The sequence below is a fragment of the Vidua chalybeata genome, chromosome 25 (assembly GCF_026979565.1).
Source record: "Vidua chalybeata isolate OUT-0048 chromosome 25, bVidCha1 merged haplotype, whole genome shotgun sequence".
Classification (NCBI taxonomy): domain Eukaryota; kingdom Metazoa; phylum Chordata; class Aves; order Passeriformes; family Viduidae; genus Vidua; species Vidua chalybeata.
In genome coordinates this window covers 2,051,738-2,073,493 of record NC_071554.1, presented here as the reverse complement: position 1 = coordinate 2,073,493, position 21,756 = coordinate 2,051,738, and the positions used below count along the sequence as shown (strand labels likewise).

Sequence of the window (21,756 nt, the reverse complement as noted above, 5' to 3'; positions counted from 1 at the left end):
GGCTGCACCAACGCCGATCGCCGGAGCAATTAGATTTTGAACGGATCTAAAGAGCCACTCGGGAGCCAGGAGCGTTCAGATGCATCCCAGTATTTCCTCCAGCATCTGGAGTGCTCGATGGGATGAGTCACTCTCCACACCAGCGAGCTGCCAGGACTTTTGCTGAGCCTGGCTTTTTTCCCTCCTCTCCCTGGAAAAGCAACACTTCTAATCAAAACAGGTTTTTTTCCCCCAAAACAGCAGTTCCTGGGAGTTTTGGCCCCTGCTGCCGCGTGGCTCCGGGTGCCACCAGCCCTCACATCCAGCCTGGGAGGAAGTTGTGATGTCACTGGCAAAGCCTCCACCAGAAAAGTCATCCCCAAAGTCTTCTCTGCACTCCCGGTGCCTCCAGCAGCGCACAACTCTTTGGGAAAGGGAATTGATAATAATTAATCATCATCCATAATGAGCGATTGCAAGTGTGGAGGCTCATGAAGATTTGACCTCCTGGCTGGCTCCGCTTCCCAAATTTCCATCCACGGCTGAAACCCAGGGACTGGCCCTGGGGAGTTGTGATTTGGGGAGGGATCAGCTCCTGGAATAGCTGAGCCCTGCTCAGACCTTTTGGGTGCTCCATGTGGGCCCCCACATCCACAGTCCCATCCCCTCCCTCACTCCTCCTCCCCAGATCCCCCCAGGAGAGTTCACCGAGGATAAATCACTCCAATGGCTCCGTGGCACTGCTCAATTTCCATCCCCAGCACCATTTTCTCCCTTTATCCATGCTTTATTTGTTCTGGCAGCTCTGTAACCTCCCCAGTCCTTTTCCACCTGAAGCCACTCCCTTTTCCTCACATGGTTCCCATATTTTCCCTGTGTTTCCCTCCTCAGAGCTCCTCCTTGCCCATTTTTACAGCTGGAATGCTGAGATCCACGGAGCACTGATATCCTGATGTTGGTTTTCCTCTGCTCAAACTCATCACCACCAGAATTTTCATATTTAAAGCAGCAATCAGAATCCCTGAGGATTATCAATCTCCATCAGTTACTGCAAGGACAGCCAGGAATTAGCAAGGATCCAGCCAGGATGGGGTCTTGGGTCATTTATTCCTGCTTTGGGCAGGAAACAGGAGAAAAATATCAAAATTGATGAAAAAAAAAATTGTTAAAAGGGCATTATTTCCAGAGTTATCCAAATGAGAGGGAACACACGGGGCAGGGTGAGGATCAGCAGTGCCAAACGAAGGCAGGCACAGGGAAGAGCCAGTCCTGGGACGTGGATGTGCCCCTGGCTCAGAGGATTTGATCCCAGACTGGGAATTTGGAGCTCTCCAGTGCCACCCTCCCCCAGTGCCTGCCCTGCCAGGGACAATCGTGGCTGCAGCCCCGGCTGTGACTCAGAATCCATCTGGGCTGCAGCAACGGATCCATCTGGGCCTGGGGGAAGGGACAAAGCTCGGGCAGGGCTTGGGAAGGACGATTTGGGGGGAGCTGAGGGACAGGGGCTTGTGAGGAGCAGCAGAAATGCCAGGAAAAGCTCAAACCCTGCTGGGATGGCTCCTGAGAGGCCATCGCTGCCCTGTGAAATCCAGGGAAGGGTTTTTCCAGTGCACTTTGTTCCAAGGGGAAATAACAGAGCCCTCCTGGCTCAGATCCCTGCCCTGGACACCCTGGGATGGCTCAGAGCCCCCAAAAACAGCAGCCACCTGTGATCCCTCGTATCCAAGGGCTCAGCAATCCCTGGGGTCAGGGATCCATGGGACTCCTCTCCAGGAGGGCTCCTGTGCCCAGCATGGGATTCGTGCCCCAGGAAGCAGGGGGCTGGAATGTCCCTCCTGGAATGTCCCTTGTGTCACTTCCCTGCCGTGCTGGGCTCAGCCTTTGTCATCCCAGCAGGGGGATTTGGGATCAGGAATCTGCCAGCAAAGATCCAGCACGAACTCCAGCAGCAGCAGCACTAAAAACGTGGGTTAAAGCACAGAGCTGGCCACTCTGCACTTCCAGGGACTCTCCTGCTTCAGTGCTGCTCCAAAACTGAGGGAAAAACTCTCCTTGGGAGGGAAAAACCCCCTGGCTGTGCCAGGCCCTCCATGGATCCTGCTGGCATTTCAAAGCCCCCAGTGAGGAAATCTGCCTCCCACACTCTGAAAAGCCAGGAGAGATCCCAAATCCATCCACTTCCACTCTGAATCCATGTGGAAACGAGGTGTTTTTCCCCCCTCCATAAAAAAAAAAAAAAAAAAAAAAAAAAAAAAGACAAGACAGAGGCAAGGAGACATTCCAAAGGGATATTTACTGCCCCAGCAGTGCCCGACCTGAGGCTGCTCCCCTCCAGCCACAGCAGGGCCCCTGCCCCGGGCTCTGTGGCTTTTCTTCCAAGAGGAATTCCAGCGGCAATCACGGCCTGGGCTCCTCCTTGCCCGTGTGGTGCTCGGGGGGTGTGTACTTCCCCTGCTTGATCATCTTGTCCCGCTGCTCCAAGATCATCCGGAGCCGTTGAGTCTGCCAGGGACACACGGGGGTCTCAGGGGGTCCCCAGGGCAGGTCCTGGCAGCCCCACGGATGTGGAACCCTCACTAACCCCGCCCTGGGGCTCCTCGCTCGATTTTGAGGCTTTTCTCAAGGATTTTGGGGTTTTCAGGCTGTTCTGTACTGATTTGGGTTTCCAGCCCCGTGCTCTGACCAGGATTTTGTCCTGGATGTGGCTGCTGCTGGAGGAGCGCTGCGGGCAGGGAGAAATGCCTGCTCCGTGCTGCCCCAAGACACGGAGCGGTTTGGTTGGGAGGGAACTAAAATCCCATCCCGTGCCACCCCCGTGGGCAGGAACACCTTCCGCTACCCAGCGCGCTCCAAGCTGGCCTGGAACACTTCCAGGAACGGGGCAGCCGCGGCTTCTCCGGGCTCCTGCAGCCGCCGCAGGAACGGGGCAGGGGCTGCTGCGGGGCCAGACCCCCCCCTCGCTCTGGCAATGAGCAGGCAGCGCTCCCCACCCTGGGCTGGAGCCCCCAAACCTTCCCCAGAGCACGGCCAGGAGCCTCCGCACGCTGTCCCCAGCCGGACCCAGCACCTCGAGTCGCCCCAGCGCGCAGCTGGTGCCCCCCTTTGTCAGGACCCCCAGACCCCCGCGCCCCCCGAGGTGTCCCCCCGCTCACCCACCAGCTTGGTGCGCTTCATGCACTCCATGAAATCCTCGTACTCGAGCTGACACTCGCGCCGGGCGCGGATCTGGCCCAGCCCGTGCCCGCACTCCACCCACTCGCGCTCGAAGGCGTGGCAGGCCCCGGCCTGGCCGTGCGGCTGCGGCATGCTCTGCCGCAGCAGGAAGCTGTCCACATCGATGCCCAGCTGCTTCTGCAGGCCCCAGAACGGCATGGCTGCGCTCCTGTCGCGACACGGCCGCTGTCGCGCCGCCGACACCGCCGCCCCCCCTCACGGGCCCGCCGCCGTCCTTCACGGGCCTTTCGCGACGCCCCCGCCGTCAAGCGCAACCGGCGTCGCGGCACCGTGTCGCGCTCGACGGCTGGGCGGAGCCGGAGAGAAGGACGGCACCACACCCGCCCCGCCCCTGCGCTGTAGCGCCCCTGGCGGCTTGGAGGACTCGCTGCACGCCGCACCCTGCGCCCCCTGGCGGCCACGGTGCTCACGGCTCTCCCAGTGTCCTCCCAGTGCCCTCCCAGTGCTCCCAGTGCCCTCCCAGTGTCCTCCCAGTGCTCCCAGTGCCCTCCCAGTGTCCTCCCAGTGCTCCCAGTGCCCTCCCAGTGCCCTCCCAGTGCTCCCAGTGCCCTCCCAGTGTCCTCCCAGTGCCCTCCCAGTGCCCTCCCAGTGCTCCCAGTGCCCTCCCAGTGCCCTCCCAGTGCCCTCCCAGTGCTCCCAGTGCCCTCCCAGTGTCCTCCCAGTGCTCCCAGTGCCCTCCCAGTGCTCCCAGTGCTCCCAGTGCCCTCCCGGTGTCCTCCCAGTGCTCCCAGTGCCCTCCCAGTGCTCCCAGTGCCCTCCTAGTGCCCTCCCAGTGCTCCCAGTGCCCTCCCAGTGTCCTCCCAGTGTCCTCCCAGTGCTCCCAGTGCCCTCCCAGTGTCCTCCCAGTGCTCCCAGTGCCCTCCCAGTGCTCCCAGTGCTCCCAGTGCCCTCCCAGTGTCCTCCCAGTGCTCCCAGTGCCCTCCCAGTGCTCCCAGTGCCCTCCCAGTGCCCTCCCAGTGTCCTCCCAGTGTCCTCCCAGTGCTCCCAGTGTCCTCCCAATGCTCCCAGTGCTCCCAGTGCCCTCCCAGTGTCCTCCCAGTGCCCTCCCAGTGTCCTCTCAGTGTCCTCCCAATGCTCCCAGTGTCCTCTCAGTGCCCTCCCAGTGTCCTCCCAATGCTCCCAGTGCCCTCCCAGTGCCCTCCCAGTGTCCTCCCAGTGCTCCCAGTGCCCTCCCAGTGCCCTCCCATTGCTCCCAGTGCCCTCCCAGTGCCCTCCCAGTGTCCTCCCAGTGCTCCCAGTGTCCTCCCAGTGCCCTCCCAGTGCTCCCAGTGTCCTCTCAGTGCCCTCCCAGTGTCCTCCCAGCGTCCTCCCAGTGCTCCCAGTGTCCTCCCAACGCTCCCAGTGCCCTCCCAGTGCTCCCAGTGTCCTCCCAGTGCCCTCCCAATGTCCTCCCAGTGCCCTCCCAGTGCCCTCCTGGTGTCCTCCCAGTGCCCTCCCAGTGTTCCCAGTGTCCTCCCAATGCTCCCAGTGCTCCCAGTGTCCTCCCAATGCTCCCAGTGTCCTCTCAGTGTCCTCCCAGTGTCCTCCCAGTGCTCCCAGTGCCCTTCGGGTGCCATCCCTGTGCCCTCCCAGTGTCCTCTCAGTGTCCTCCCAGTGCTCCCAGTATCCTCCCAATGCTCCCAGTGTCCTCTCAGTGCCCTCCCAGTGTCCTCCCCGACCCCCGGTGTCCTCCCAGTACAGTTCTCCCAGTGTCCTCTCAGTGCTCTCTCTGAGTCCCCAAACCTGGAGGAGACCAATGCACCCCCCCAGTGCTCCCAGTGCCCCCACCTCAGTGACAGCCAGTGTCCCATTACTCCCAGTGCATCCCATTCCCACGATCCAAGGTCCTCCCAGTGCCCCCCCAAGTTCTCCCAGTGCCCCCCAGCTCTTCCAGTGCCCCCCAGCTCTCCCAGTGCCCCCCAGTTCTCCCAGTTCCTGGCCTTCAGGGGTCTCAGGGGGCTGTACCCAGGGCAGGAGCCTTCGTGAAGCCTGACGAGCCCTCAGGAGCCAGGGAGATGCCACAAGGCCCAGGTCTGCCCCCCCCCAGAGTCACCCACAAAACCTAAACCCACGCCCTATTTCCACACCCTCCCAAAATCCCAGGGGTCCCTCTGGATCCCTGAAGAGAGCCCGAGGTTCGGGTGGACGGCCCCGCCTTCCCTAACGAGCAAAGCCTCATTAAAAGCTGATTACAGAGGGATTCTCCAGCACAGGGTGAGGAGGAAGAGCCGGGCCTTCCTCACCCGACCCCTCAAGCCACGCTGGGCTACCAATGATCACCACCACTCCTAAAAACAGAGCCCAAAGCTGCCAAACCCCTTTGGAAGGCACCGCACACTGCACGAGCTGGAGGAGCAGGATTTATGGGACAGGATTTACCTCCAAATCCATGAGAGCAGAGCGGGGCGATGCCAGAGGCAGGATGGCATCTTCCCCCTCCCTGGCACTGCCATGGGATCCTTCCCCCCTCTGGTACCACCACAGGACCTCTCCCTTCTGGCACTGCCATGGGACTTTTCCCACTGTGGATTTTTAGGCTGTAAAAATCCCGCTTTTCCCTCCGTAGGATTTTTATCCCTCCAGCACCACCGTGGGACCTTTTCCCCCGGTGCTGCCACGGGATTTTTCCCACCCCGATACCATTATGGGACATTTCCCCTGGCAGTGCCACCACAGGACCTTTCCCACGGTGGCTCCTTCCCCGGAGCTGCTCAGATGATGCCAGCTGGAGCGAAGACAGGGGTGACACAAAGTGTCTCTGCCATCTCCCAGCCGCAGGACAGGGGCGTGCAGAGGCTCTCACGGTCGTCTTCAGTCTGGGGTGGCTTTCCCTGGAAGAGCTGGACGGCTTTCCTGCAAGTGGAGACACCCAAGGGAGAGCCAGGGGGAGGAGCAGCCCCTTGAGAATGGGATGGGGATGCTCCAGGGCTCTCCTGTCCCCCAGAAAAACAGCCAGAGGTGAGCTGGCTCTCTTTGCTCCAGTGAAAAACTGCCTCAAATTTGATAATATTTTTAAAAATAGGATTTTTGCCCCTGGGGCCATGATTTCACCCTGAATTTCCAGGTTCTGGGATTCAGATTTCCCCCTCTCCCTTGGGCCAAGAGCCCAGGTGGAAGAGAAGCCAGCACCTCCCGCGGGACCCAGCCCTGCCCTCCCACCCTGCCCATCTCTTACCAGGCCACGCGGGACATGGCGTAGGTGACCTGTGCCTGGGGACCCGCCGTCAGCAGCGATGAGCTTGGCATGGTGTAGGCTCCCATGTTGCCAAAAACCAGCCAGTCCCCCACGTGCAGCTGGGGCAGCTCCAGCCCGTCGGCGATGCGATCCTCGGCGGGCCCCGGCGGGCCCCGCAGGCTGCTGCTGTGCCAGGGCTGCTCCGGGCACGGTCTCTGCGGGAAGAACGCGGCGTGAGGATGTCCCAGCGTCACCCCGACCCCCAGAGTCAACCCCGGGTGAATGGCAGACCCTCTGTGGCAGGGGGTTGGCTGACCCCCAGCTGTCCCCAGGGCAGGTGAGCCCCTCACCTTGTGCAGCCGAGGCCTGGGGCAGGGGCTGTCGAACAGGAGGCAGCTGAAGGCACCGTAGATGCCATCACTGAGGTGATAGACCAGGCTCTTCTTGCTGCCACACTCTTCCTCTGGAAGGGAGAGGGGAGAGGGCTCAGGGGGGCTCAGGGACACAGGGGACACATCTGGGAGCAGGGAGAGGGCTCAGGGGGGCTCAGGGACACAGGGGACACATCTGGGAGCAGGGAGAGGGCTCAGGGACACAGGGGATACATCTGGGAGCAGGGAGAGAGCTCAGGGACACAGGGGACACATCTGGGAGCAGGGAGAGGGCTCAGGGACACAGGGGACACATCTGGGAGCAGGGAGAGGGCTCAGGGGGGCTCAGGGACACAGGGGATACATCTGGGAGCAGGGAGAGAGCTCAGGGACACAGGGGACACATCTGGGAGCAGGGAGAGGGCTCAGGGACACAGGGGACACATCTGGGAGCAGGGAGAGGGCTCAGGGGGGCTCAGGGACACAGGGGACACATCTGGGAGCAGGGAGAGGGCTCAGGGACACAGGGGACACATCTGGGAGCAGGGAGAGAGCTCAGGGACACAGGGGACACATCTGGGAGCAGGGAGAGGGCTCAGGGACACAGGGGACACATCTGGGAGCAGGGAGAGGGCTCAGGGGGGCTCAGGGACACAGGGGACACATCTGGGAGCAGGGAGAGGGCTCAGGGACACAGGGGACACATCTGGGAGCAGGGAGAGAGCTCAGGGACACAGGGGACACATCTGGGAGCAGGGAGAGGGCTCAGGGACACAGGGGACACATCTGGGAGCAGGGAGAGGGCTCAGGGACACAGGGGACACATCTGGGAGCAGGGAGAGGGCTCAGGGGGGCTCAGGGACACAGGGGACACATCTGGGAGCAGGGAGAGAGCTCAGGGGGGCTCAGGGATACAGGAGACACATCTGGAAGCAGGGAGAGAGCTCAGGGGGGGCTCAGGGACACAGGGGACACATCTGGGAGCAGGGAGAGAGCTCAGGGACACAGGGGATACATCCTACCGTCAGAGCCAGGCTGCTCCATGGGGATCTCCTCCAAGGCAGTGATGCTGACAGCCAAGGTGAAGGCAGAGGTGACATAATAACGCCCAGGCCTGGCAACAACGTCCACCCCGCTGCCCTCGGGGAAGTACAAATCCAAGGCAGAGTTTATCCCGGCAGCGATCTGTGAGGGAAGAAAAAAGAACCTTCCTCTTGGTCAGCTGGGAATTCTGCAGGGAGCCAGACCCGGGGAGAGCTTCCAAGCTCATTCTCTGCCTGCTGAGGGCAGGTGTTGGAGGTTTGTACCTCTTCCAGCGGGGCTCTGGTATCCTCGGTGCCGGGGAACCCCCCCCCGATGTCCAGGAGGTGCATGTGGTGTCCCAGCTCCGTGCCCATGTCAAACACCAGCTGTGCTGTGGCCACAGCCTGGGCCCAGGCCTGGGGCTCCAGCCCACGGCTCCCGAGGTGGAAGCTGAGGGCACAGACCCCGTCTCAGCAGGGTTTGATCATCCCCAGAGCACAGGGGACATGGCACTGGGATTGGCACCCTCACAGCTTCCTACATGCCATCCCAAGCCAGACCCACAGAGCCCCACTGAGCCTTTCCTGGGGTCAAACCTGCCCCAAATTGGCTCCAGCAAGGTCAAATCCCTGCCTTCACCTCAATCCCAAGCAGAGCAGCTGGACCACTGCGTGGTTCCAGCAGGGCAGAGCTCCCCAGATCCCGATCCAGAGGGGCTGAGCACCCCTAGGGAAGGAGGCCCAGGGCTGTACCTGATGCCAACGACCTCCACAGCCTGTTCCTTCGCTGTCTCCAGCAGGTGCCGGCAGGATTTCAGCGTGCTCCCAAAGGTCATGCTCGGGTGGGCAGGAGGGATGGACTCAGCAGTGATCCCCAACAACATCCTGCACAGCAAAGCCACGCTGTGTTGAGGGGTCTCAGAATAACAGGATCACGAAAGGAAAAGCCTTTGAGGGCTGGAAAAGATCACTGAGTCCAAATATTAACCCCAACTATTAAGTCCAGTACTAAACCACGTCCCTGAGCACCACATCTACAAGTTTTTTGAACGTTTCCAGAGATGATGAATCCACCCCTTCCCTGGGCAGCCTGTTCCACTGCCCAATCACCCCTTCAAATTTCTCCCCATATCCAATCTAAACATCCCCTGGCACCGCTTGAGGCCGTTCCTCTTGTCCTATCGCTTGGGGAAAGAGACTGACACCCACCTTGTACAACATCCTCTTGCCCCCCACAGCCCACCCCGTCCTCCAGCACCCACTCCAGTGGCACTGCCAGGCACCCACCTGGCACGGGGGTGGCTCCTGGCCACCTTGCTCAGCTCCACCTCGTTGTCGAAGGCCATCAGCCTGACCCCGCGGGTGGCCGCGTACCTGATGTGGGCGACCTGCTTGCAGGGGCTGCTGTAGAAGATCCTGTCAGCTGGGACCCCAATGCCCTGAACCTGGGTGATCTCTGCCTGCAGGGAGAAGGGGGACACGTGGGGCAGGTCCCCAGGAGCTGGGTGGGGACCAGCCACCAGCTCTGGGTCTTGGCCAGCCTGCAGTGCTGAGGAGGGCGAAGCGCCAGCGTTGCAGCCTGGGCTTTTCCAGGGAAAAGCTACCAGAGCTCAAAGGGATCACAGTGGACTTTGTCCTGGCATGGACGGGTTTGAAAACACCATGAGAATGGGAGAGGAAACAATTGGGGTTAGCAGGCCTGGGGCTGAGCCCTGGTCTGAGCTGTGACAACTCTTGCTCTTTCTCCTCTTGCCCTTTCTCGTCCTATTTAATTATATAAAAGTAAGTGATTTAATTCTGCCTCCTCCCTGGAAGTCTGGCTGTTGCAAATGACAAGCAGGAGGGAGCAAAAAGCTTTAGGCTCAGCCCTAAGGACACCAAGAGCTGGACAGCTGTGGCAGTGACACCCCAGGGATGTGCTGTGCCACCAGGCAGGACAGCAGCTCCAGAGACAGCAATGTCAGCCAAAGGGGACAACACAGATGGGACAAGGAATTCTGAGCTGTGACAGCAGAGGGAGACTCCTGCCCCTGTAAATGTCACCTAGAGCACAGACTTAGGAAAGGAGGGTGAGCTCTGCCACTCCCCCACAAACATTTCCCCTGGAGCTGTCCTCCCACGGCTCTACCTTGTTGGCACAGGCAAATCCTGCCCCCAGCTCTGCCAGCAGCCGAATCACCCCTTCGCTGCCGTTGCATTTAACTGGGAAATAGGGTTTCACTCGGGGCAAGGCCTTCAGGAAACGCAGGTGTTTCTTCACGATGTCCCCAAGGTCTGCCACGAAGAAGGCCTGCTGGTCGCTCTAGGAGACAGCTGGAGTGAGCAGCAGCTCCAGGAGTGCCTTTTCCAAAGGCAGCAGCAGAGCATCAGCCCTCACCTCTTGGCACAGCTCCCCCAGGAGGGTCTCCAGGAGGTCTCTGGTGGTGAAGCCCTCCTCCACCATCAGGAAGTTGGATTCGTTCAAGTACCCGTTCATGGTGTGATGTTCTGGGCGTGGTGATGCTCCTTTAAAGCCTCCTGGAGTAGGGGATGGATTCTAAGGATGAGACACACTGTAAAAATGAAAGGAATGTTTAGGGGAAGGGTTCAAAAGCTCCATCAGCACGGACCACCCAGCCCATGGGTACCCCTGGGTAGAGTTCAGAGCTGCTCTGCTCCAAACCAGCAGCTCAGCAGAGCCCTGCTGTGGGTTACAGCATCTTCCCCGGGGGAGGAGACACATTTCTCTGCAGTTCAGAGCTCTGTTTTGGCACACAGCAGCCTTGTCTCCATCAGCAGGCACCAGCACAGTCAACAACAAAGCCAACTGCACCACAAAGAGCAGAGATGCCTTTCTAGGCCAGGACAGGCCCCTTCACGCTCTGGAATGCAGCTGGATCTGCTGAGTGTTCAGTGGGGTGAGCATCCTTGGATGGATCCCAAATAGCTGAAGGCTCCTGGACCCACCTTCCCAGTGGAAAGCCCCAGGACAAGGCAGGCACAGCACAGGCCACTCGCTGACACCATCCAGCCTCAGGCCAGCCTGGATCCCTGCTGTGGATGCAGTTCCACGGCTCTCCCGTGACACAGGGTGTGGAACAAGGGGACAATTAAGCAGCACGGAGGTTTTGGGCTCATCCTAGCAGAGCTTTAGCTTTGAGCTCAAACCCTGAGCTTTAAGAATCTCCTGCCCTGGATCCAGCCTGGCCCATAACCCAGGGAGCTGATGAGCTAGCAGGGAACATTTCCACTCCAATAATCCAGGTCTAGCTCCAGGGCTCTTCCAGGAGCATGGACTCTCTGATTGGAAGTGCAGGAGGCAGAGGTTTCATTTCTCAGAGCTGCACACCCCTCCTCCCCACAGAGACCTCCTGACAGCATTCCAGGGGGCACTGGGAGAAAGACCACGCTGACCCCGGAGCAGCAGGATGTTGTAATGCATTGAGCAAGCACCACCAGCCAATTCCAGACATGGGGAATGAGATGAAAAAAAACATGTTTTGAAGCTCTTAGAGCTTCCTAAGCAGGAAAGGAGAGCAACTCCTCCAGCTTTACCCTTCACTCCCCATCACCAAACAGCACCCAGCCCACCCTGGTGGGGCACAGAAGGGATGAAATGGGTCACTCCTGTCAGAACTCGTGCCCCAGCTGCGGACATCCCCTCCTTACCACGGTCCAGTTGTCCCTGCCAGGTGTCCTGGTGTGCTGTCAGGGGGGTTCCCCGAGGAACGCCGGGCTCCCGCAGCAGCCCGAGGTGTAGCTGTGCCTGGGGGTCTGGGGTCTCTGGGGACAAGCAGTGCAGGGGCTTAGAGAGGGAGAGGGGCACTGACAGCACAATGCCCTTCACCCCCATCCCTAAATTAGCAACCAGAGGCACTCTACAGCTCCCTTCTCACTGTGCCAGGCAAAGCAGCTCCCCCACAGCCCCCCCAAAAGCCCCCTTACCTCCGGAAGCATTTAAACAGATTCTGCCATGGGTATCCCAAGAGAATGAACCGGCTGTTTGTCCTGCCCCAGCTCCCTGCCTGCCCCGAGCCCCTGCAGAGGATGGGGGGGCTCTGCACCCCTTCTCTCCCAGCGCTGCCTCCCTGCTCTGCCTCCCAACCGTAGTCATGACAACCAAATCCAGCCACCCCATTGGCCGAGCCGCCTCCGAGCATCCTTCATCCCTTTTGGAGAACGCTCCCCCTCCTCGCCCACCCTCTCCCAAGGCTGGGGCTGCCCCCTGCAGTCACGCCGGGCTCTCACCGAGTCCCCGCAGCTCATCCCCAGCCTGGCAGCCCGGCCCTGCTTCCCGCGGCTGCGCATCCTGAGCACGGGGACCCTCGGGGGGGAAGAGAGCCCGAAATACCTCGGAAATGCTGCCAGGGAAACCAGGCTTCCTGCAGATTAAAGGCTGAGCGGTGTTTGGCTGGGACTCCAGGGAGGGGGAGGTAGCTGGGAAGATGTCAGGGACTGATCCTGCCCTTGCTGAGCTGCTGCTGGTTTTGCTGGGTGCCCCAGTGGCAGATCCAGCTCTGCCATCAGTGCAGATGCTCTGTGTGATCTGTGAGAGCTGGATCTTGGACACGGTGCCACTGCTCCATCCCACAAACAGGAGATGGGCTCAGCAGGGATTTTTTTAGCTGTTTTTGTTAAACGTGCAGGTCCCTCTCTGGTGCTGCTGAGGAGCCAATATTCTCTCTGTGGAGGGGTGGCTGTCCCCACTGAGGGGGGAGTGAGAAGGATCGACTTATCCTGGGTTTCTGTAGTCAACACCGTGGTCTTGGCTTTGCCACAGACTCTCCTGGCAACCAGGGCCAAGGAAGCTCTTGTCTGCTGTGAGATCCTGGCTGTTTTTGCCTGTGCTCTGGCCCATCACCAGCGCTGGACTGTGCAGTGTGGGATGTGGGGACCGTGCAGAGAGGCTGGGAGAACAGAGGGATGCAGAGCCCTGCAGTGCCAGCCCGTCCTGGATGTGCCGGGCAGTGTTGTGATGCACAGCCCACGCAGAGCAGGGCACTGAGCCCAACCCACACACACCAGGGCAAGCACAGCTCAGAATCACAGAATCAATTAGGTTGGAAAAGATCTCTGGGATCACACTGCGACCAGACATCACCTTGTTAACTGGCCCACAGCACCAAGAGCCACGTCCATTCTTTCCTTAAATGCTTCCAAGGATGGTGACTCCACCATCTCCCTGGGAAGCCCATTCCAGTGTCTAATCTTCCTAATGTCCAGCCTAAACCTCACCTTGCGTAGCTTAAGACTGTGTCTTGCCCTGTCACTAGCTGTGGGAGGCAAGCCCTACCCCCACCTGGCTCCAAACTCCTTTCAGGCAGATGCAGAGAGCGATAAGGTCACCCCTGAACCTCCTTTTCTCCCGGCTCAGCCGCCCCAACTCGCTCAGCCGCTCCTCATCAGACTTGTACTCCAGCCCCGCTGCCCTTCTCTGCACGTGTTCCAGCAGCCCAATGTCCTCCTTGAACCGAGTGACCCAAAACTGGACGCAGCAGTGGCGGAGCGGCCTCAGCAGCGCCCGGGACTTGGGGACAGCTCGGTGCAAGCGCGGCGACACCGAGCGACCCACGCGGCGCCACGAAGCCCCGCCCACCAGGACAACCACGCCCACTCTGCATAACCCCGCCCACTGAATATAAAACGCCTGCGGTAGTTTGCATAGCACCGCCCCTTGTTTTGCATAGCCCCGCCCAGCGGCGCTGTCCCCGCCCACGAGGCGCGGCGCGGGCGCGCAGTCGGCGGCGGCCATGGCTCCGAGCGCGCAGGCGGGGGGCGGCCGCGGGCAGGCCCCGGCCGCGGGGATCCGCCACGGCATCCGCGCCGTGTTGCTGGGCCCGCCCGGCGCCGGCAAGGGCACGCAGGTGAGGGCGATGCGGGCGGGAGCGGCCGGCCCGCCCGGCCTTCCTCGCTCCCGGCGTGGAGGGCCGCGGGTGTCCGGCCTTCGGTTGCTCGCCGAGGGATCGGGGTGTGCGGTGTGTTGGTGTGGCCCCGGGTCTCCTTTCCGCGGGGGCTCGGTGGTATCCCGCCTCCAGGGAGGGCCCGCTCGCCGGGGCTCTTTGTCCCGGATTCCTTTGTCCCGGGCTAGGGCCGGCCGCGGGGACCCGGTGTCGCTGAGCTCCGGGGCTCCGTGCCCGGCCCTGCCACGTGCTGGCCGGTCAACGACGGTCCCGCTGCCGCGACAGGGGGACAAAGCCCCGCCGGGGCGGGGATCCTCAGCCTCCGAGGTCCGGTCTCACCTCTGTCCTCTTCCGCAGGCCCCGAAGCTGGCCGAGACCTACTGCGTGTGCCACCTGGCTACCGGCGACATGCTGCGGGCCATGGTGGCCTCGGGCTCCGAGCTGGGCAAGCGGCTCAAGGAGACGATGGATTCGGGGAAGCTGGTGGGTCGCGGGGAATGTGCTGGGAGGGGACACGGGCTGGCAGCATCCGGAATGAGAGCAGACAAAATCCACCTCCTAATTAGAATTCTCTAATTAGTGTAGCAATGTAGATTGCAGGGTGAAGGTAAGGATAGTGTGGGGGCTTTCCTTCTATCACCCTGCAGGAAAAGTATTCTATACAAACATCCTTCCTCTTCAAAATTACTATTTGCTTACCAGCAGCCTGTGGCCCTGGGTTGTTTTTATCTCTTAGGGTGTGCAGTCTGGCTGGCAATTTTCTGGCTCCTGAACACTGCGGTGACAGTGTATCCTTGGAGCTGCAGGATGTTACAGCCTTGCTCTGCAGCTCCTGTGTCTCTTCATTTGATACCTGAGCTCCAGGTATCACTTCAGAGGGTTCATCTGCATCCCAGCTCCTGCATAAGCTCGATTCACCTGTAACTCTAGGGTGAAAATAGACATAAAGGTGTTGCTGGGGTAGTAACAGCAGCTGCTGTGTGAGGGAGACACTTTGGATCCCCAAGAGATGTGAGTTAGAATCTCTGACATTCATTTTCTGAGGGTCTCATTATCTCATCCTAACAATTGAAATATCTCAGGGAAACTCGAGGGACCACAAATTGCAGTGACTTGCCCCAGTGTGGGGCAGATCTCGAGCATCACTGCGGCTGCCACGGGCTCCTAATACCCTGGGGAGAATCTGCAGGCCCCAGATGGGGAGAGCAGCCTTATCTCACTTCTGCTCAGAGCTCATTGCAACACCGAGCCTGCAATACCCAGCTGGTTATGAAAGATAGGGACGTTATCTGGCCAGGCTGGTGGTATCTGCCACGTGTGTTTGTGTGTGGCAGGCAGCTCCAGGCTGCTCCACGGGCACATCCCGCAGCTCTGTGATAACTCAGCTGGGAGCAGCCCAGCATTTCAGGATGGGGTTTATGCTCAGGATCTTTTTTGCTCCAAAGGGTGTAATCAGGAAGGCACAGAAGTGACTTGTTGCTTACTTCCCCTGCCTGCAGGGCTGTTTGTGTGTTGTGACAGCCTGGTCCCCAGTCCTGCTGGGTCCCAGCTGTGTGTGCTGGAGAAAACAGCACTGCTGGGGAGAGCTGCTCCCAAATAAACAGCTATTGCTGGGGCTGCAGCAGTCTGTGAGTGCTGCAGTGTGGAAAAGGCACTAATCCCAGTGGTATGCTGAGATTGTTAGATGGGGAAAAAACTATCCAGTGAAGCTAGAGCTTGTCAGCAACTATTGGGCTTTTTCACCTTCGTGTGAAGTTTATGGGAGTCAATGAGCAACTCACCTGCTCTGCCCTTCGTGCCCGGGCCTGCCTCCCGAGGTGGATGTGTAGGTGAAAGTACAAAGTAACAGGAAGTCAAGGTTCTGTTGATACTTTGTATTGTGAACTGGTTAAAAAAAAAATAATCTAAGGAGTTTGAGCTGACAGCTTTCATTGCAGTACAGCAGCCTTTGTAACAGTGAGGTTACAGTGCTGGTCCAAGTCCCTTCGCAGGCTGGAGTGTCCCTGGAGTGAAATGTGGCATTGCCTATGTCCTAGTGTTGCAGGGAGTGCTGCCCTGATGTGGGCAGGTCTGAACAGGCAGCCTGGGCATTGACATGAATCATGGAATCACAGAATATCCTGACACACAAGAATTGGAAGGGACACACAAGAATTATTGAGCCCAGCCCTTGGCCCTGCACAGGACAACTCCAAAAATCCCACCCTGTCCACACGGGCAGCAGCTTTGTGTAAATTCAGGGTGCCCTTCCTGACAACATACCTGTCTCATCTCTGCAGGTGAGTGATGAGATGGTGGTGGAGCTGATTGAGAACAACCTGGACTCCCCTCCCTGCAAGAATGGGTTCCTCCTGGACGGCTTCCCACGCACAGTGAAACAGGCAGAGATGGTATGGGAGCCCCTGCTCAGGGGCTGCTCCAGCACCTCCTTCCCTCAAACCCAGGGGTCTCTGCTCCCTCAGCCCCTCTGAGGTGTGTGTTTGCTGTTGCAGCTGGATGAGCTCCTGGAGAAAAGGAGAGAGAAGCTCGACTCTGTCATTGAGTTCAGCATCCCCGACTCCTTGCTGATCCGGAGGATCACGGGACGGTAATCCTCCTCTCCCAGTGCTCGGTGCACGGGTTGGCATTTCCTAGTCTATGGAAGAGCTTCCTAATTTCAGATCTCAGCTTGTCCTCATGGTGCTTAAGGCTGGCTGTGGTGCCAGTCCCTATTTTCTGCCCTGATCCTTTGCCTGGGCCAGCCTTGAGCAGAGCACCTTCCTTGCCCTATAAATCAGGGATTTCTGTAGAAAATCTCAGCTCACTCTGTAAGTTCCTCCTTCTCCAAAGCTATTATTGCTCCCTTACGCAGGACACTGAATACATTTGGGCACCATACTCCTCCAGGGTCAGGAGTGTGTTCTCTTGCACTGTTTTCCAGACCCCTTTCCCAGCAGAGCAGGATGTAAAACTCCCCTTCTCCATCTCCCAGCGCAGCTGCTTTTCCAAACTGAAGAGGCCCTTAGTACAGAAATAACTGGAGAGAATTTTCTTGCAACTGAAAGGCTAATGGTGTTGCTGTGGCAGATGTTTCTGTGCTGATGAGTGGCAGGTTCAGGAGATCTTGTCCTGACCAGCTGCTTTGCTGACACTTCTTTTCTGTCTCAGGCTGATTCACCCAGCGAGTGGCCGCTCGTATCATGAGGAGTTCAGACCCCCGAAAGAGCACATGAAGGACGATGTATGTGAGCTCCCAAGGCCACAGCTTACCTTGCTTTGGGTTTAGCTGATGCTTTGCAGTGTCTCCCTGGAAAAACTCATTTCTTTCCTTCTCTTGTACCTTCTTGTCCTGGCTTTCTGGGGAGCGTGGGAAGCTGCTTGGGCAGCCTGAGCTGACGGCACGGCAGGGAGCGAGGCCTGGAGGCATGGATGGATTGATGGATGAAGGGCATGGCCAGTCTGCAGAGCTGGCCCAGGCTCTGCCAGCCTCTGAACTTGTTGGACTCTGTCCACAGCTCAAGTTGCAGTGGGTTGTGACTGGTTTCCATCCTGGGGAGCGGCTGTAGCTGGTGCCTGGTCTCGAGGCTCCTTTTAGCAAGCAGAGTGGTGTGTGGGGAAAAAGACCACGGTGCTGAGCCTTTCTCTCTTCAGTGACTGCTCTGAGACTTGTTCTGGCTGCCCCGGGTTCGCTCCGTCTCCCCCGCACACCTGGGGTCTCCTCTGCAGCACCGCCTTGGAGGAGGGGAGCAGGGAGAGAAGGGGGGAGCATCCCAGGCTGCAGCTCGCTGGAGACTGTCCCCTTGTTTCTCCCAGGTCACTGGAGAGCCCCTGATCCGCCGCTCGGATGATAACGAAACGGCCCTGAAAACCCGCCTGAAGGCCTATCACACGCAGACCTCGCCCCTGGTGTCCTACTACAGCAAGAGAGGGATCCATACGGCCGTGGATGCCTCCCAGTCTCCCGATGTGGTGTTTGCCAGCATCCTGGCAGCCTTCACGAAAGCAACATGTAAAGACCTGGTTATGTTCATTTAAGGCTCTGTCCCAGGATGGGGTTCTCCTTTTTTTTTTTTTTGTTTTCCTCTCTCTCTCTCTTTCTCTGTCTCTGTCTCTCCGGGGCCAAGGAGGATGAAGAGCTGAGCAGAGTAGAAGGGGAAAGGATGAGGTGATGCAGCCCAAGGCAGGGCTGTGCTAATTCTCTAATTTAATTAAACGAGCTGTTAACGGTCTCGATGTGGCTGTATGTGAACGTCAGTCTGTGTGTAGATGTTGGGATTTTGGCCTCTAGAGGCCGCAGCGAGCCCAGGCTCCAGCTGCCCGAAATGGGCTCTGCACTCCTTTGGGTCAAAAAGCCTTTGTTTCATCCTAGAAATGCACTCCCTGGAAGGAACTGTACTTCGAGCTCCTCCCAGCTACCCCACAGGGGCCTTGGAGAAGGTTGGGGATGTGGGGGAAGGATTTCCCAGGAGATGTGAAGCTGCAGGATTGAAACCTGGGGTTGCTCTGTGTGTGTTGCTGTGGGAGCAGCCTGAGGGACAGCCTGGCTGCTGCTTGGGGCTGGGTGATGGTGTGTTCTCCTTGTATGTGTTTTATTCCCTGTGGGGTAGCAGGTTCCTATTCCGATGGCAGCTGGGGGGGGCAGAAAGAAGGTGGGGGGTTTCAACCATTATTTATTTGTGGGATTTATAGCAAATTAGTGAGATGCTTCTTGCTCTTTTTAATGTGAAATCTGTGGTCAGTCTGACAGTTAATGTGTGGCAGGTTGGGATGTCCTGAGGATAAGAAAAGGACTTGGGTTTTAACTCTTCACTTTTGCCTTGGTTTTGACCAAGGAGAGGAAGATGCATTGAGCTTCTCCTGATCCCAAAGTCTAAATATAATAAAGCCTTATTGCAAAACAAATGATTTCTCAAGGCTCAAGAGACAGCATTATTAACCACTGGCTCCATGTGCCCTTGAGCTAACGACCTTCGTTATGAGCTCATGGAAATGTTCCCGTTTCTTGAGCAAATCCAGCAGCTCCGTCGGGCTGTGTTTGTGCTCAGTGCCTCGGCCTTTCCAGGGCATTGTGCTGCTGTGTGGTGACACTGCAGGGCTGGTACTGACCTTTGGCCATGAGGGATTCCAGCCCTTCCTAGAGGACCCTGCTGTAAAATGGATTGGCACAGATGAAACTTTGTCCTTTGGCATTCCATGTGTGTTTACTGATTGAGTGTTACTGAGTATCCTCCTCTCTCTCTCTCTCAGGATGGCCACTCCATCCTGTGCACTGAGCTGCTGTGAGCTCTGTGGCCAGAGCAGATGTTTAATCCTCAGGAATCCCTTGCTCTTTTCCTTGATAATTTCTCTTTTGCCTGACAATCCCCTCTCTGTCCTCATACATCCTTTCCAGGGGCAGAACCTCTTCCCTTCCAGCAAACTGGGAACCAAAAGCAGTGGACTTGTTGCTCTAGAAAGCATGTGACTGAGGAGAAAGGCTCTGACAATAAACAGGGCTGGTTTTGCCAGCAGCCTGTTGTCCCCTGGCATTCCCAGACAGCCTTTGCTCTGTCTCTGGGTTTCCTGTGGAAGGATAACCTGGAGCTGGTGTGCTTGGGATAGCATTTAGGATAAGACTGGTGTGCCCCGGGGAGTGGGAAAATGTGTGGGTGACAGGTGCCCTGGTATCTTGGTGACTAAAGAAGTTGTGTGGAAGCAGCTTTTATTTTGAGAGCCAAAGGGAGAGCTGCAGCCCCCTACACTCTGGGAAGGGTTTCCAGCCAGTTGGCATTCTTGGATTTGGTCAAGGTTTTACTCTACAGCAAGAGCAAGATGTACCCCCACTCTTCGTTCCTTTCCTCCTCCCTTGTGCTCTCTTCACATCCAGCTCACCAGCCTTTTTTTTTTTTTTTACCATAAACCATGCTTAATTTTGTTTGTTTGTTTTTCCCTAAATATTTTTTTTCTCTCTGTTCCCATTTATTCCAGCTGAGTGACTCCATCAAGCAGATGAGACACCACCAAACGCTGCACACTCTGCTACATCACCCATTGCAGCCCTTCCCTGGGTGCAGGGAGGGCAGCTGGGAGGGGGGTATGGTTTATGGGAGGGGGGGAAGGAGGTGGCAAACAAGGGGTTGGGGGGCTGATTTGGTTGGGTTTTGGTTGGATTTTTTATTTGGCAGAATCATAGTGAAGAAGAGGCAGCCTTCTCCTTAGGAATCATGTTTGTGGAGGCAAAACAATTGTGGAGAGGGAAACATCTCTCAGTGATCAGCTGTAGGTCCTTGACCTGTTGGAGGGCAGGGCTAGATGTTACTCCAGGCTTCTCCAGGACTTTCAGGGCTTGTCTCATGGGCTCTTGGTACTCTGAGGCCACTGAAAGGTTTGCTGTGCCTTTTTCCTAAAGTTGCTTCCTATCAGCGAGGACCAAAAGGAACAAATGATTCATCATGTCTGAAATGGAAAGGAAAAAGAGATGCCGTGGTCTTTTCCTGGAAGTTTTGTTTTTCTTGTTCTGCTGCATTCCTAAACCCTGGCATAAAGACTTCTCAAGGATTCTCTGCTGCTGAACAGAGGGGCTGTGGCTCTAGTCCAAACCTGCCTTACTTGGGAATGGGGTGGCTTTTCTGTGATCATGACCAAGCTGGAATTCACACAATGCTGAAGAAATGCAAAAGACTTTTCTTAATTGCCTGCAAAAATAACACTTAATTGGGGAGGTTTTTTTGCATTTCTTTTTAGATCAAATGGTGCCTTGTCTAACCTCTGAATCAATAATAAAATAACCCCTTTACATTTGTATCTGGTGCTGTGTCCTCTTTGACCTGCAGACAGCATGGAGGATGAGGAGGCAGATGACAGCATCAACTAACAATTGAGCTGGGTGGATCCTGGGGCCTGATCCTATCTCAAGGATGTTCTGTGCAGCTGGAAATGTGGCTTGTAATTCCTGTTATCTCTTCTCCTTGCTGAGTGTGTCCATTGCTTTAGAACACCATAGCAATGGTGGTTTTTTGCTGGTTCTCTCTCCTGTTTCTTCCTGTGTGAGCCTGAAAGCACTGAGCCCCTCTGTATCCGCTCTGTCCAGAGCTCCTTGCAGCATTTTAACTGATGTAATCCCTTTTCTTCCTCCTTCCTTTGAATCTCCAGTGTGTGGAGGAGCTGATGTTATTTCCTCCTCTCCTCCTGCAACAACTGGAAGCCACATTATTGTCTTCTGTTTCTGCCTTTCATACTTTGCTGTCTCACTCCCTCTCTCTAAATTCTCAGGGAAAAATCTGTCCTAATGCAGGGAATGAGAGCATTTCCTGGCCTCCCTTTCTCCTGCCTCCACAGGGACTCTGACCCTCTGTGGTATCCCAGAGGAGGCTGTTCTGATGGAGGCTTGTTGTTTATCCATGGTTCTTGCAGCCCTGCGTGTGTTCAGGCACCAGAAAGGGTTGGGCTGCATGTACCCATTTCCTGCAGAAATTATTGGTTTTCCAGCATAATTGGGCTCTCCTGCTCCTCCGCCATTCTGTCTCTGTGCTCAGGTGTTTTTATTACCTCTCTGAACCTCGCATTACCATCCTTGTGCCTCTCTGGCCTTTGTGGTGTTCTTCCCTTGTTCCTTTTGATGGTGGATGTTAAACTCTGCTCTTCTGCTCTTCCTCCTTGTCTGGGATTGTGTCCTCTGCTCCTTGCCTGCTGTTGTTTTTAAAACCTGTTCTGCCTGCTCCTCCTGGCTTTCTGGTCTGTGGGATGGAGGAGTCTTGGCTCCTCTGAGCTGGGCTGCCTCTGTTTGATCCTTACCTGAGTGTGGAGCAGGAAATGGATTGCTGGGGAGCTGTGGGGAGGCTGCAGTGGGGAGTCTGTGAGCTCAAGCCTGGATCCTCTGGAGCTGGATCTGTGCTGTGACCTGTCTCTCTCAGGCTGACCTTGAATGTTTTCCACAGCACACGATGCTCTGCAGGTGCTGTAAATTCCTTCTGCTCAACCATTTCGTTCCAGCAAGCTGCTTATCAGGCACTCTTTTGAAAACTGTGTTCATATTTCATACACACAATTATTCAGCAACTATAAAAGGGGAAAATTCCTATTTATAGCACAAGGACCAGCATCAAATAGGACACTGAATTCTCACTGATAGAGGAAGTGACCTGTTCTCTAATGCAGCA

At 57.3% G+C, this 21,756-nt stretch overlaps 3 protein-coding genes across 10 annotated transcripts in view; 1 reads left to right on the top strand and 2 right to left on the bottom strand.

Annotated features, from left to right (window-relative positions):
• Window positions 1-2,253: 2,253 nt before the first annotated feature.
• Window positions 2,254-3,480, bottom strand: NDUFS5 (NADH:ubiquinone oxidoreductase subunit S5). Its single transcript, XM_053964647.1, has 2 exons — window positions 3,136-3,480; window positions 2,254-2,481 (listed from the first exon to the last, which is right to left on the bottom strand). Exons 1-2 carry the CDS (start codon window positions 3,349-3,351, stop codon window positions 2,377-2,379), a joined length of 321 nt encoding a protein of 106 aa, XP_053820622.1. The 5' UTR covers window positions 3,352-3,480; the 3' UTR covers window positions 2,254-2,376.
• Window positions 3,481-5,539: 2,059 nt separating this feature from the next.
• AZIN2 (antizyme inhibitor 2) overlaps window positions 5,540-21,756 on the bottom strand; it is a 30,475-nt gene continuing 14,258 nt past the window's right edge. For 2 of the 7 annotated variants that reach the window (XM_053964538.1, XM_053964539.1), the window contains exons 3-11: window positions 10,138-10,312; window positions 9,889-10,062; window positions 9,048-9,220; window positions 8,514-8,645; window positions 8,046-8,211; window positions 7,761-7,923; window positions 6,718-6,830; window positions 6,368-6,582; window positions 5,540-6,045 (exon numbers count right to left, since the gene is read on the bottom strand). In XM_053964538.1, the coding sequence (XP_053820513.1) occupies window positions 5,904-6,045; window positions 6,368-6,582; window positions 6,718-6,830; window positions 7,761-7,923; window positions 8,046-8,211; window positions 8,514-8,645; window positions 9,048-9,220; window positions 9,889-10,062; window positions 10,138-10,236 (1,377 nt within the window). In that variant the 5' untranslated portion in view covers window positions 10,237-10,312 and the 3' untranslated portion in view covers window positions 5,540-5,903. Of the gene's footprint in view, window positions 6,046-6,367; window positions 6,583-6,717; window positions 6,831-7,760; window positions 7,924-8,045; window positions 8,212-8,513; window positions 8,646-9,047; window positions 9,221-9,888; window positions 10,063-10,137; window positions 10,313-11,408; window positions 11,523-11,684; window positions 11,908-11,987; window positions 12,067-21,756 lie in introns of those variants that run through there. The other 5 variants (XM_053964537.1, XM_053964536.1, XM_053964540.1 and 2 more) reach the window with 5 other exon arrangements.
• On the top strand, window positions 13,481-20,401 carry AK2 (adenylate kinase 2). Of its 2 annotated transcripts, XM_053964544.1 has the most exons (7): window positions 13,481-13,603; window positions 13,997-14,122; window positions 15,919-16,029; window positions 16,132-16,226; window positions 16,787-16,859; window positions 17,432-17,627; window positions 19,586-20,401. In XM_053964544.1, exons 1-7 carry the CDS (start codon window positions 13,490-13,492, stop codon window positions 19,591-19,593), a joined length of 723 nt encoding a protein of 240 aa, XP_053820519.1. In that variant the 5' UTR covers window positions 13,481-13,489; the 3' UTR covers window positions 19,594-20,401. The 2 variants fall into 2 exon arrangements, with proteins under 2 accessions (XP_053820519.1, XP_053820518.1); XM_053964543.1 differs by lacking the exon at window positions 19,586-20,401 and having other exon boundaries at window positions 17,432-17,847.

What these genes read in the sequence shown, in the direction of transcription:
- NDUFS5 (XM_053964647.1), bottom strand. Translation starts at nt 3,351, where the DNA reads ATGCCGTTCTGGGGCCTGCAGAAGCAGCTGGGCATCGATGTGGACAGC. An exon ending in GCATGAAGCGCACCAAGCTG is followed by an intron (nt 2,482 to 3,135) that starts GTGGGTGAGCGG and finishes TGTCCCTGGCAG; the next exon opens with ACTCAACGGCTCCGGATGAT.
- AK2 (XM_053964543.1), top strand. Translation starts at nt 13,490, where the DNA reads ATGGCTCCGAGCGCGCAGGCGGGGGGCGGCCGCGGGCAGGCCCCGGCC. An exon ending in CGATGGATTCGGGGAAGCTG is followed by an intron (nt 14,123 to 15,918) that starts GTGGGTCGCGGG and finishes TCATCTCTGCAG; the next exon opens with GTGAGTGATGAGATGGTGGT. An exon ending in CAGTGAAACAGGCAGAGATG is followed by an intron (nt 16,030 to 16,131) that starts GTATGGGAGCCC and finishes TTGCTGTTGCAG; the next exon opens with CTGGATGAGCTCCTGGAGAA.